Below are 13,584 nucleotides of genomic sequence, written 5' to 3' on the forward strand. Positions count from 1 at the left end.
AATTATGAGGGTCATTGATGAAGATATAACGTCAAACATAAATGCCAAATTCTCTGTAACAGGTCGTCATCCTTAATGCGGCAGAATATTTTTTATTAAATGCTACCTTGTGCAAAACATTTAATATATTTTTATGAGCATTATCCATTCCGGTGATAAGCAGAATAGTTGTGTTCGGTCTTCGGCCATCCCTGTCTTGTATTCCACGTGTCTTTCCTTTAGACGACCACGTGTCATAATATATTTTACACTATACAAATAGTCCCCTTGCTTTCTAGTGACATTACTTTTGTGTCATCGGGAAGTTGGTAGAAATACTCTTTTGGCAGGAATTATTATAAGTCCCTCTGCAGTCCTCTGACGGTTGATTAGTGATAAAGGATGAAAAGTGCATTTTTTAAGTGTGTTTGTGTGTTATTTCGTATGTGAGTTGCGGGGGTTTACATCGCTTTTTAAGTGAAAATATGCTCATTACGTGTATCTTATGTGTAGGGATAAACCTGTGCGGAAAAGGATCAAATAGGAGAAAAATTAGTGAAAAAGAGCTGAAGAAAAAAGTCTCGGACAACGAAAAGAGGTTCACTTTTCCAGACTGGGACCGAAGCGGAAGAAATCAGGAAAGTCCCGGACAGCGACGTGATGGTCACTTTGTCAGACCGGGACCGGAGCAGAAAAACTCAAATTTTCCAATCCGAATTAGGAGAAGTTAATTTGGCCAAACTCAGCCCTAAACCATATAAATATGAAAGTTAGTCATTTTTTAAGGGAGAGACAACTTTGGAGAGGCAAGAACACGCTTGGAACAAGGAGAAGGATTCAACTTCACGTTTTTCCTCTTTCTGCCTAATTTTTCACTGTTATGAATTCTGATCTTTTATTTGTGCAAACAATTATGAGTAGCTAATTTCCATCTAGGGTTTGATAGAACTTCTTGAAGGTTGACTTTTCCACTACGTATAATATGAATTTGCCATTTACTTTTTTCTGCCTGTTCAACTATATGATTATTGTGGTTGATTGAAGGGCCCTCAATTGACTATGCCTATTTATTGTGTATTACTTGGAAAAGGATACATATTTACGTAGTTGTTGAACAATATCACTCCTAACGTATATGAGGGATCAATACGGAGGGTTTAAAGGTGGGATTAGGAATAACAAAATTTTGGTGCGATCTTAATGAGCATTAAACTAGTGCTAGCTAGCATAGTTCGGGAGAATACGTCTAGTAAATTGTTGTATTTGCTTGAAAGAGAATTATGACACCTAAAATACTCACGATCGGTAGAGAATATCTAGACGAATTTATATGAGACGTGACAGGGAGGATTCCGACGAGAGGAAAAATCGTAACCCTAGACCTTTCCAATTTTGTCTACAACATTTACTTTGATAGTATCAAAATTATAGTTTTTTAATTACCTTGCTTTTAGTTAGTAAATAATCAACTTATTATTCAATATTTCTAAAAGTTGATTACTTGAATTCTTGCGAAACTAGTGGTTGTGATTAGTAGGTTAATTTCCTGTGGGATTCGACTCCGGACTTGTAAACCGGATTATATTTGCAACGACCGCTAGACCTCTTAGGAGTCATAGTTGTGTGTGATCAAATATTGGTAATGTTGCTGGGGAATTAATAGTGTTATTAATTATGGCTAAAATAACTATTAGAATTCGTAGTTTATTCAGCTTTCTCGACTTGAAATTCATTATACTGAAACTCTAACGTTTGTAATCTTGGGTGTTACAGGTACATGCCTAGAAACTCCTCAAGAACTGGTGAATGGTTTGAACATTATCGGATCCTGAGAAAGCTTTCAAGGCATTAAATTGGGCAAAGAAGAAGGACAAACGACAACAAAACTCAATAGAATGAATAGAACTAGACATGAATGACGTAATAGATAATCCAAACAACAGAAACAATGGGAATGACCCGAACAATCAGGGTGTGGCACCTCTTGTGCCAGAAGCAACCTTGTATGATTGGGCACAACCCATCACTGAAAATCTAGCAATCGTAATTGCAGTCCCTCAGATACAAGTGAAATCATTTCAAATCACAAACAACATACTACATTTGTTGCAGAACAATTGACTATTCTCGGGGTATTACATTGAAGATCCTCAACATCATTTAAAAATTTTCCTGTCAATATGTTTCATGCAAAGGCAACCAAATGTGACACTGGAAGCAATAAGGTTGTTGTTGTTTCCATTCTTAATGACGGGATAGGCTCAGACTTGGCTTAGTTCGCTCCCCATAAACTCCATCACCACTTGGTAGGAATTAGTCAAGTAGTTTCTGAATAAGTTCTACCCACTCAATAAGATTGCCAAGCAAGTTGATGAGATATTGAGCTTCATGCAAAAATTAATTGATACATTGCAAGAAACGTGGGAGAGGTTCAAAGGTATGATGGTTAAGTGTCCACATCATGGCATTCTAGATTAGATGTTGGGGCAAAGGTTCTACATAGAATGAGCAAATCATTCAAGGAATGCAAGGTCTTACTTGATAAAATGGCTCAAAACTCAAAATGGATGACAAGAGACTCTACAATCATTCTTGTAGTTCACTCAGTAGCTTTAGAACCAAACAACTCCATGGCTGAGAATATGGCTACGATGATGACGCAATTGAGTATCCTAACTAAAAAGATTGATGAGTTAGGCCATAAGCTGGTGCACATAGTTGACATAATAAATGGAGGATTATGCACACCAAGCATTAATTAGCCATATGTGTGCTCGTGGAGTGGTGAAAGTTACAATCAAAACTATCAAGAGAATATGAATAATGTGGGAAACTATGGAGGCTAGAGAAAAGGCGGTCAGACTTGGGGACATCAGAATCAACAATAGGACACCAAAATAGCAGTACAATAATAATAATAATAATAATAATAATAATAATAATAATAATAATAATAATAATAATAATAATCATCCTGGAGCTGCATGACCATAGGGTCAGGCTGTGCCTTATCAACGACAACAAGGGTGCAGAATCAGCAACTAGCTTATCAACAACCTCAACAACAACATATAGTGCGAAAAGATGATGGGTTGTTTGAAATAAAAGGAATGTTGCAACAACTCATTAGGTCTAGCGGAAAAGTGGAAGAAAAGGTCAACTAAATGTAAGAAAAGGTACACCAGATGCACGAAAAGGTAGTATCACACGACTTAGATATCAAGGGCATTGATATTTAACTAAGGCAAATATCCATGGCCCTTAACAATCGTTCTCAAGGGACATTACTTGCAGACACACATGTTAACCTGAAAGAGCAGGGCCCGAAGTAGCTGATGGTTGTGATTCTGAGAAATGGTAGAGATCTTGATCTAGAGCAACAAATTGCTCGCGAAAGCCGACCAACTGAGATACTTGTGCCAGTACAATTGAGGTAGATGAGTCAACTATAAAAGAAAAATGAAAGATAATCCTATATTGACAAGGAGAAGCTTTTTCACGAAGAAAGCTTAGCGCCAAACTGCTTGTATATCGATCGGAAAGAAGCAACTACAAATGCTATCAGTGGTTCTTCCTTTAACCAAAGTAAGAATCCAGTCAGTCCAGGAGGAGATAAACAAGGATATATGGGTTAAAAAGGAGGCTGAGGAAGTGCAAGAGAAGATAGTGGAAAAAGTGCCCGAGTAGGATCTAACTCAAGTCACAAGAAAGAAGCGACCGCCAACACCCTTCCAGCAGAGGTTGGCCAAATATCAGAAGGATGAGCAGTATAAGAAATTCATAGGTTAAAGCAAATCCAGGTGAACATTCCATTGATTGACGCCTTGAGGGAGATGCCTTGGTATGCAAAATGATGAAGGACTTGATGTCACGCAAGTTCGACTTTCATGACTTGGCCACTGTTACACTAATTCAGACATGCAGTGCTGTCGTGATGAGACCCATAGCTGAAAAGTTATCTGACCCAGGGAGTTTCACAATCCCATGCACAATAGACAGCTATGCTTTTGCTAAAGCATTGTGTGATTTGGGGGCGAGCATAAACTTGATAGCCTTGGCTGTCTATAAAAGGTTAGGCATTGAAAGAGCAAGACCCACATCCATGTTACTGCAGCTAGCTGACCGAACAATGAAGAGGCCATCAGGTATACTTGATGATGTACTGGTGCGGGTTGAAAAGTTTGTGTTTTTGGCAGATTTTGTCATTCTGGACTGCCGAGTTGATGAGGAGATTACCATAATTTTAGGAAGGCCATTCTTGGCCACTGGGAGAGCTCTAATTGATTGTGAAACTGGGGATCTAAAGATGAGACTGAACGATGAAGAGATAATGTTCAATGTGCAGAAGCCTATATGGCGACCAAGTGAATTTGCTATCTGCTCTCTAATCAAAGCCGTGGATGTGATTTTGGAGGAGGAAGATGAGGCTCTGAATGCAAAAGACCCTCTAGTAACCTGCTTGATGAACTTAGAAGAGGTAGATGTCGAGGAGTTGGTGGAGTGGGTTTTGGCTCTTGAAGTCCAAGGATACTGGAAAAGAGAGTTCGAATTCGAGCCTTTACACTTAGAAGAAAGAAAGACTCCTCCAGCTACGCCATCAATTGTAGATCCACCACAGTTGGAGCTAAAATCGTTACCGTCTCACCTCAGGTATGCTTTCTTAGGACCTAGTTCGACATTACCTCTTATTATCTCTTCTAGTTTGTTAGATGTATAGGTAGAACAACTTTTGCAGCTTCTGAAGAAGTGTAAGACTGCAATTGGGTGGACCATTGCAAACATAAAGGGTATCAGCCCAATATTTTGTATGCATAAGATTCTACTGGAAGATGGGCACAAACTTTCCAGGGAACATCAAAGAAGGCTGAACCCTAACATGAAAGAAGTGATGATGAAATAAGTGATCAAGTGGTTAGATGTGGGAATTATTTTCCCCATCTATGATAGCAACTAGGTCAGCCTAGTTCAGTGTATGCCAAAGAAGGGTGGATTGACTGTAGTGAAAAATGAGAACAACGAGTTGATCTCAATAAGAATAGTCATAGGATGGCAAATCTATATGGATCACAGAAGGTCGAACAAGGCCACCCGAAAAGACCATTCTCGCTGCCTTTCATTGATCAGATGTTAGATAGATTGGGGGGGGGGGTCCCACTTTTGCTTCCTTGATGGATATTTGGGGTATAACCAGATCTGTATTGCCCTGGAGGATAGAGAGAAAATGTCGTTTACCTGTCCGTATGATCTCTATGACTTTCGGAGAATGCCGTTTGGCCTATGCAATGCACCCGCCACATTTCAGAGGTGCATGATGGCCATCTTAGCAGATATGATAGAGGACATAATGGAGGTTTTCATGGATGACTTCTCAGTGATGGGGAACTCATTTGATGAGTGCCTAATGAACTTGAAAAAAGAATTGAAGAGGTGTTTGGAGACTAGTCTAGTACTGAACTGGGAAAAGTGCCATTTCATGGTACATGAAGGTATAGTCTTGGGACACCTAGTGTCAAGTAAGGGAATTGAGGTGGACCGTGCTAAGGTTAATGTAATTGTAAAGTTACCTCCACCCACTTCCGTAAAATTCATAAGAAGTTTCCTTGGTCATGCCGGCTTCTACAGGCGGTTTATAAAAGATTTTTCAAAAAATGCTAACCTTTATGTAAATTGCTTGAATAAGATAACCCCTTTGTATTTTCAGATGACTGCAGGGTAGCTTTTGAGGATTTGAAGAAGAGGTTGGTGACTACACCAATTATAGTGGAACCTGACTGGAAGCAACCTTTTGAGTTGATGTGTGATGCAAGTGACTATGCTGTGGGAGCAGTTCTTGGGCAGCGAAAAGATAAAGTCATGCATTCAATCTACTAAACAAGTAGAACCTTGAGTGGTGCCCAACTAAATTACCTAGTGACCAAGAAGGAGATGTTAGCAGTGGTGTTCACATTTGACAAATTCAGGTCATACATGGTAGGCTCGAAGGTAATTATTTATACTGACCATGCTGCTCTTAGGTACCTAATTAAGAAGAAGGAGTCAAAGTTGCACCTAATTTGATGGGTGCTACTGCTGCAAGAATCTGACTTGGAAATCCGTGACCAAAGGGGAACGGAGAACCAAGTGGCTGATCATTTATCTAGGATGGAATGAGCAGAGAAGAAGGTTGAGGCGAAAGAGATTATGGAGACTTTCCCAGATGAACAACTGTTGGCCACGAGCCTTGAGGTAGCGCCATGGTTTGCAGACATTTCAAACTACCTGGCAAGCGGTATAATCCCATATGACCTTTCCTCTGTCCAAAAGAAAAAGTTCTTTCATGACCGTTGCATGTATTATTGGGGTGAGACTTTTCTGTTCAGGATTTGTGTTGATAACATGATCCATAGATGTATCACTGAGACATGCCAATCTTCTATTTTGCAGGATTGTCACGCATCCCTATATGGTGTCCATTTCAGAGGAGTAAGGACAACTGTGAAAGTTTTGGAGTTGGGCTTCTACTAGACGACATTGTTCAAAAGTGCAAACCTCTAGGTGAAGGGTTGTAATGAATGCCAATGGACCAGGAATATTTCTCGCCGATATGAGATGCCCATGAACCCAATTTAGGAAGTGGAAGTGCTTAACGTGTGGGGAACCGATTTCATGGGTCCTTTTGTAAGCTCATATTGCAACAAGTATACACTTGTAGTTGTGGACTATGTGTCAAAATGGGTGAAAGTTGTGGCAATCCCTACAAATGATGCAAAGGGAGTCATTGGTTTTTTGGAGAAAGAATATATTCACCCGGTTTGGCATTCCAAGGGCAATAATCAGTGATGGAGACACTCACATCTACAATCGAGCTTTCTTAAAGTTGTTAGAAAAATATGGTGTTCGCCATAAGGTTTCCACCTCATATCACCCACAAACAAGCGGGCAAGTGGAGATGTCGAACAGAGAGATAAAGAGTGCTTTGACAAAGACCGTGAATGCTACAAGAACAGATTGGTCAAGAAAGCTAGATGATGCACTCTGGGCCTATCGTACCTCCGTTAAAATCCCAATTGGCATGTCTCCATAAAAACTGGTGTTTGGAAAAGCGCATCACTTACCCGTAGAGTTGGAGCATAGAGATTTGTAAGCATTAAGGCAGCTGAATCTTGACATGGAAATAGCTAGCACACGTAGAATCATAGAGTTGCACGAGCTTGCTGAGTTCCGCTTCCATGGTTTTGAGAGTACAAGGCTACATAAGGAGAGAATGAAGATGATTCATGACAAAAATATTCTTATGATGAAATTTTAAACCTGGAGATATGGTATTGCTATACAATTCGAAATTAAAGTTGTTTTCGGGCAAGTTGAAGTCAAGATGGTCCGGACCATTTCGTGTGGTAGAGATGCATCCCGCCGGAGCCGTAGAATTTGCATAAGAAGATGGGTCCTGCAAGTTCAAAGTTAACAGACAAAGGCTAAAACATTATCAAGGCATGGTAATTAATCTCAACCATGTACTAGAAGGATCCTTGATTAGGGATAGCTTGAGTCGTGCCGCGACCTTAAATCAGTCGCTTTGTGGGAGGCAACCCATTGTAATATTGTAAATTCGTCGTGCCGACGTTAAATCAAGCGCTTGTTGGGAGGCAACCCGATTTGATTGTTTTCGTCTAGTTGTCATTTAGTCACAAAAAAATGCAGGGGTGGGGGCAGCGAAGCAAAGAGAGCATAGCTAAGTGTGCCTCGATTCGCAAGACCAAGACCAAAAGTGAAAGAAAAAGAGAAGAGGGGCAGCGAAGTGTGCATCGCTTCGCGAGACCGGGAACGGGACTAGGCATAGCTAAACCAGGTAAAGGGGCGCGTTTCCAGTTCGTGCGTTGCGCGATCCTTGCGCGACCCCAGGTACTTTTTTTTATTACTATTTCTTTGTATTTGTTTTGTCTTAATAAATAATATGCAAATAAATTACAAAAAAAGGAGAATTTTTTTTCTTTTGTATTTGTGCTGTCTTAACTAACTCTTCTATTTCTTTTTACACCTTTCACCAGCGCCCACCCTACCCCTCCCACCTTTCTCTTTCCCTGTTGTTTCCCCAACAATTCCTCCGTCAAGTAAGCCCCCACCCTTCCTCTCTATTTTTTCTATCTTCTTCTCTTTCTCGGCTGATTCCAGTAGTTGTTTTCATTAGGTTAGTTAGTTTTTGTTTTCTTTGTTTCTTTCTGTCTCTCTAGTTGTGTTGTTGGTTAGGTGGTAGGAGGATTAATGATTTTTTTGGAATGGTGGAGCATATTTTGCTCCAAAATATCGTTGGTGGTTATGCGTAGTGAGGTGGAAAACTACAATTACCACCACCTCAATCTAATTGCGAGGGTACACTATTGGCAAATTGAACTAATGAAGCTTAACAAAAGTTGTGCACATAAAGTGTTCGATGAATTGCTCGAATGAAATTTTTGTTAAGGTTTCGTGAATTCTAAGTAGCTAACCTACATTAATTAGCAATACAAATATCTCTTTAAGTGTGGGGTAGTCGTCGGGTGTCCTATGAACTAAATTGTGCTCTTTCTAAGACATGTGTCATCCGCGGCCAACATAGGCATAGAGTGAACTAATCTTATTTCTTGGCTCTTTCCAGGTACTATGACCACCTCCAAGACACCTACAAGTAACCATGGTAAGGGTAAGCTACCCTCAGAGAAGCCTTCCAATAAAACTGCACAAGCCAAATGTGCTACATAGCTTCGAACAAGGACAAGGAACGATAGGGATGCACAGGAAATTTCTAGAGCAATACCACAGGAAGTGCAGCACACACGACCTTCTAGGTCGAGAGAAGTACCACTCATGATTAGTGAAGGATCTTCGAGGCCTCCCAAGGCTAAGAAGCACAAGTTAGTTGATGTGCAAGGGCGGTACAAAGCTATAGTTGATACGGAACCTGAGTTTGAGGAGGACCAGTCCGATGATGAGGATATGTAGAGGTTGTTTTACCCGAGGGTAATGGTGAACCTCGTGAACCAGTGGATGATTCAGTGTGGAATAAGAACTTTTTTAGCAAGAAGTCATGGCTCCATTAGCCGACACTTAAAGAAAAGCAAGTCAACCCAGCTTTGTTTGAGAGGCTATTGAATTTTAAGGTAGTCAAGAAAGATTTCTTGCCGATTTTGTAAAAGATTGAAAGGAATGGCGGGACACGTTTTTCTCAAGGACCCAAGGTGAGGAGAATGTGACACTTGTACAAGAATTATATGCTAATTGGGATCCAAAAAAGGATGATGATATCGTATGGGCCTGTGATGTAAGGTTGGCATCTCTCCCACTACAATAAATAAGCATTACCGTATTCCATTCCAATCTCAGGATGGGTATTTACAGCAAATTAAGAATCCAGACCAGCATCATATGTTGCAGCTAATGTGTGATCCAATGACAGAGCCGCCGTGGACCAAAACCAGAAGTTTGGGAAAGGGATGCATGACTAGGGAGACTAGGACTTGGTTGAACTGGGTGAGTAACAGGTTAATACCAGCGATGCATAAATCGATTGTATATTGGGAGTATGTGTTCTTGGTGTACACATTGATGGCGAATATACCCGTGAATCTTGGGGAGGTGATGCGAAGTTGGATGCACCAAACACTAGGTAATCAGCAACTCATCCTTTACTTTGTACAAACCTTGACCACACTCTCAGCCAAATATAAGTTAGCCAGAGCTGGAGATGATATTAGAGTTTGCACTGAAGGAGCATTGCATGATATCTGTGATGTGTCAGACCCCAGTGAGGAGTGGCTCTAGAGGATCAGTACGTATATGCGATTTACAGCAATAGAGAGTGAGATACACCAGTTGAGACTAGAGTTAGAGGCTCGAGATCGTGCACTGGTTGATGCAATAGAACCCAGGGAGCAGAGGATGCCGTCTCATTTTGCACACATGATTACTATCTTTAAGGGTACCCTGCCGACCCGTTCTATTGGGGTGCAGTCTAATGCAGAGGGGCCCCACATTATTGAGTTGAGTGCTACTGATAACACTATTGCGGAGGATCTAAGACTGGCCGCTGTGACTGTAGCGGGTGTGGGGAATGCTGAGACTGAGGTTCCCCCGATGGCAGAGGGCGAACTAATTGATACAGCTGATATTCCTAGCGTCGCCTTAGAGGATCCTGTACTTCTAGGGACCGATGTCCCCACCTGGTCCTTACCACAACCCGAGTGATTTTGAGGGAGTTTTTGACATCCACTCTACTTTTGATATTGCTTATTTGTGTTTTTGTGATATTCTACAATTGAGGACAGTGCACATTCTTAAGTGTGGGGGTAGGATGTCAGGCTTTAATTTTTGTGTCATGTGTTTAATTACTAGTGATACATTTTGTACTGCATGATCATTCTTATAGCCATTGTAATATTATAGTTGTAGTAATTTTTTTGTAGTGGCTTAATCCCGGGTTTTCTTTAAACCACAGTTCTTTTCCGAGAATGCCATTTTCTTCAACTGGGTAGATTTTTGTTTTCAAACTGTGTAAAGAATTATTTTCCCGAAGAGTGATTACCTAGACAGTTTTCTTGAGGGATTAAAGTCTAAAGAAAAATACAAAATGATTTTTTTGTTTCTCTTTTATTTTGTTTTCTGGTTGAACTGATAATTAAATTGGAAGAAGCTTGAGTAATTTGTGCTTTTGACATGTTTTATATCGAGGCTTAGGTCTGGAGAATTTGAACTAAGTAGTTTCTTCATGATCTATATAATTACATGCCTTGACAATATGTATGGCTTTCTTTTGACACCGAGGCTCATTTTTTGACTCTTGTGATTAAAATTCATGTGCTGAAATTCTATGATGATTGTGCTAGTTGCTTTAACTCGAGTGACAGGTCTGAGCCGTCCTAAGTGAGTCATGTGCATTGTGTGAGGAGAGACTTTAGTTTACTCTATGCCATCCTCGTGAGTCTAAAACTTTCTCCGTGTGTGAGTCAAAGAAAAATGATTAAGTCTTGTAAGTTTGGGAAGTGATATTGGCTTCCTTTGATTGATTAGTTAGCCTATTTGCCTACCAATGCTAATATTATCCGTAGTCACCCCTTTTGAGCCTGTAGACCCTTTCTTTGGCAACCATATTACAAGCCGAATCCTTTTTGTTCTTAATCAAATCTTGTTGAACCTTTACCTCAGAAAGCACTTAAGTAGCTAGACGAGTAAAGAAAAAGAGTGGGTAGCTTTTGAGTAGCATCATGGAAAGGCCGAAAAGGTGCACTTGTGTACAAATAACAAAAGATACTAGCCGAAAATACAAAATTGAAGAGAGAAAAAAAAGAAAAAACACCTCTCATATCTTTGTCTGGGCTAGTAAATATCTATATGTTGATGTGCTTAATGATGGAGGGCCTAAATGTGTATGGTTTTATGGCAAGACATTGAATTGGTCATTACAAGGAGGTTCTTAAAAGTGAAATGTAGTGTATTAAAGTGCTTAGGAGGGTTAGTCACTATTTTCTCAAATATATCCAACCCGTCCCTTAGCCTACATTACAACTTGTAAAGTGCTACTTGATCCTAGACTTTACGAGCTTACATGAGTAGAGACTTACACTACGGGCAAGCCTATGGTATTAACTTGGGTGGCATAAGAGTTTCTTTGTGAGAGTGAGCCAATTCTTTCTATATTTGAGTCCTTAAAAACTATACCTGAACCTATACTTGGTGTATGGACTACTTTCTCTCTCTGGTATGTTGGTGAAGGCACATGATTTGCAAGGGATTGGTAGAGAACTTTATTTTTGAGTTGGTACAAGAATTGAGTCATAGTGTAGAGTGTATTAGAGTCAAGTTTTGAGGCGAGGATGTTAGAAAGGGTCGCATGAATATTTTAAATGATCTTGGCATGAGTTTAAAACTTGAAGAAAGGTATGAAGAGTGCATATGCTGGGTTCTAAGCATTTATATAAACTATTGTCATTGGTATAATGCTTGAGTATGTTTTGAAAGGTGTTTCTTGCTTATGTGCTTACTTTTAAGTTGCTCAAGGATGATCAAGAGTTTAAGTGTGGGGTGGTGATAAAGGATGAAAAGTGCATATTTTGAGTGTGTTTGTGTGTTATTTCGTGTGTGAGTTGCGGGAGTTCACATCGCTTTTGAAATGAAATATGCTCATTACGTGTGTCTTATGTGTAGGGATAAACATGTGCGAAAAAGGAGCAAATGGGAGAAAAATTAGTGAAAAAAGAGCTGAAGAGAAAAGTCCCAAACAATGAAGAGAGGTTCACTTCACCAGACCAGGACAGAAGCGAAAGAAATCAGGAAAGTCCCAGACAGCAAACTGATGGTCGCTTCGCTAGACCGGGACCGGAGCAGAAAAATCCAGATATCCAAATTAGAAGAAGTCAATTCATCCCAACTCAACCCTAAACCATATAAATATGAAAGTTAGCCACTTTTTGAAGGGAGAGAAGACTTTGGAGAGGCAAGAACACGCTTGGAGCAAGGAGAAGTTTTTCTACTTCACATTTTTCTCTTTCTTCCTAATTTTCCATTGTTATGAATTCTAATCTTGTATTTGTGCAAACAATTATGAGTAGCTAAATTTCCATATAGGGTTTGATGGAACCTCTTGATGACTTTTCCATTGCGTTTAATATGAATTTGCCATTTACTTTTCTCTACTTGTTCTATTATATGATTATTGTGGTTGATTGAATGGCCCTCAATTCACTGTGCCTATTTAGTGTGTATTACTTGGAAAAGAGTATATATTTAGGTAGTTGTTGAACAACATCACTCCTAAATTATATGAGGGATCAATACGGGTGGTTTAAAGGTGGGATTAGCAATAAATCTTGGTTTGATCTTAAATGAGCGTTATACTAGTGCCAGATAGCGTAGTTCGGAAGAATACGTCTAGTAAATTATTGTATTTGCTCGGAAGAGAATTACGACACCTAAAGTACTCATGATCGGTAGAGAATATCTAAGCGAATTTATATGAGACGTGGCGGGGAGGATTCCGACGACAAGGGAAATCCTAACCCTAGACCTTTCCAAATTTGTCTACAACATTTGCTTTGTTAGTATCAAAATTATAGCTTTTTAATTACCTTGCTTTTAGTTAGTAAACAATCAACTCATTATTTAATATTTCTGAAGGTTGATTACTTGAATTCTTGCAAAACTAGCGGCTGTGATTAGTAGGTTAATTCCTTGTGGGATTCGACTCCGGACTTGTAAAACAGATTATATTTCCAACGACCGCTCAACCTTTTAGGAGGAATTATTGGGCATGATCAATTAGACACATGGCTTTATGCATTTAATGCCTCGAACACGTGTCATCCCATGATTCAACACAACTTTTGCCAATTATCGAGGTAATCATGACCATGAATTTAGCTGCCAAAATTTTACTTATACACATCATCCTTCTCATATGAACTTCATAATTTCTCGAGCTCCCAATTTGCCTCCTTGCTTTCCATCTTTTCTTCTAATTCTCTTCGATCCAATACCTTTTCCTTCTTCTATTCAATGGCTTCCTTATCAAAGCATTCTGGTTCTTCAAAGAGCAAGAACAAAACTGAAGATTCTGATCATCCAACGGTAGGTTCCATCATCCCCAGAAGTATTAAC

General features: G+C 39.8%; 1 protein-coding gene and 1 non-coding gene across 2 annotated transcripts; one reads left to right on the forward strand and one right to left on the reverse strand.

Moving 5' to 3' along the window:
- Positions 1–2,340: 2,340 nt before the first annotated feature.
- LOC138878846 (small nucleolar RNA R71) lies at positions 2,341–2,447 on the reverse strand. The gene has a single exon (XR_011402619.1). It is a non-coding gene; the product is annotated as a small nucleolar RNA R71 (small nucleolar RNA).
- Positions 2,448–3,829: 1,382 nt separating this feature from the next.
- On the forward strand, positions 3,830–4,696 carry LOC138877319 (uncharacterized). Its single transcript, XM_070156920.1, has one exon. The coding sequence runs from the start codon at positions 3,830–3,832 to the stop codon at positions 4,694–4,696; it is 867 nt and encodes a 288-aa protein (XP_070013021.1).
- The last annotated feature ends 8,888 nt before the right edge of the window (positions 4,697–13,584 follow it).

Source organism: Nicotiana sylvestris, chromosome 9, assembly GCF_000393655.2.
Source record: "Nicotiana sylvestris chromosome 9, ASM39365v2, whole genome shotgun sequence".
In the NCBI taxonomy this organism is placed as follows: Eukaryota; Viridiplantae; Streptophyta; class Magnoliopsida; order Solanales; family Solanaceae; genus Nicotiana; species Nicotiana sylvestris.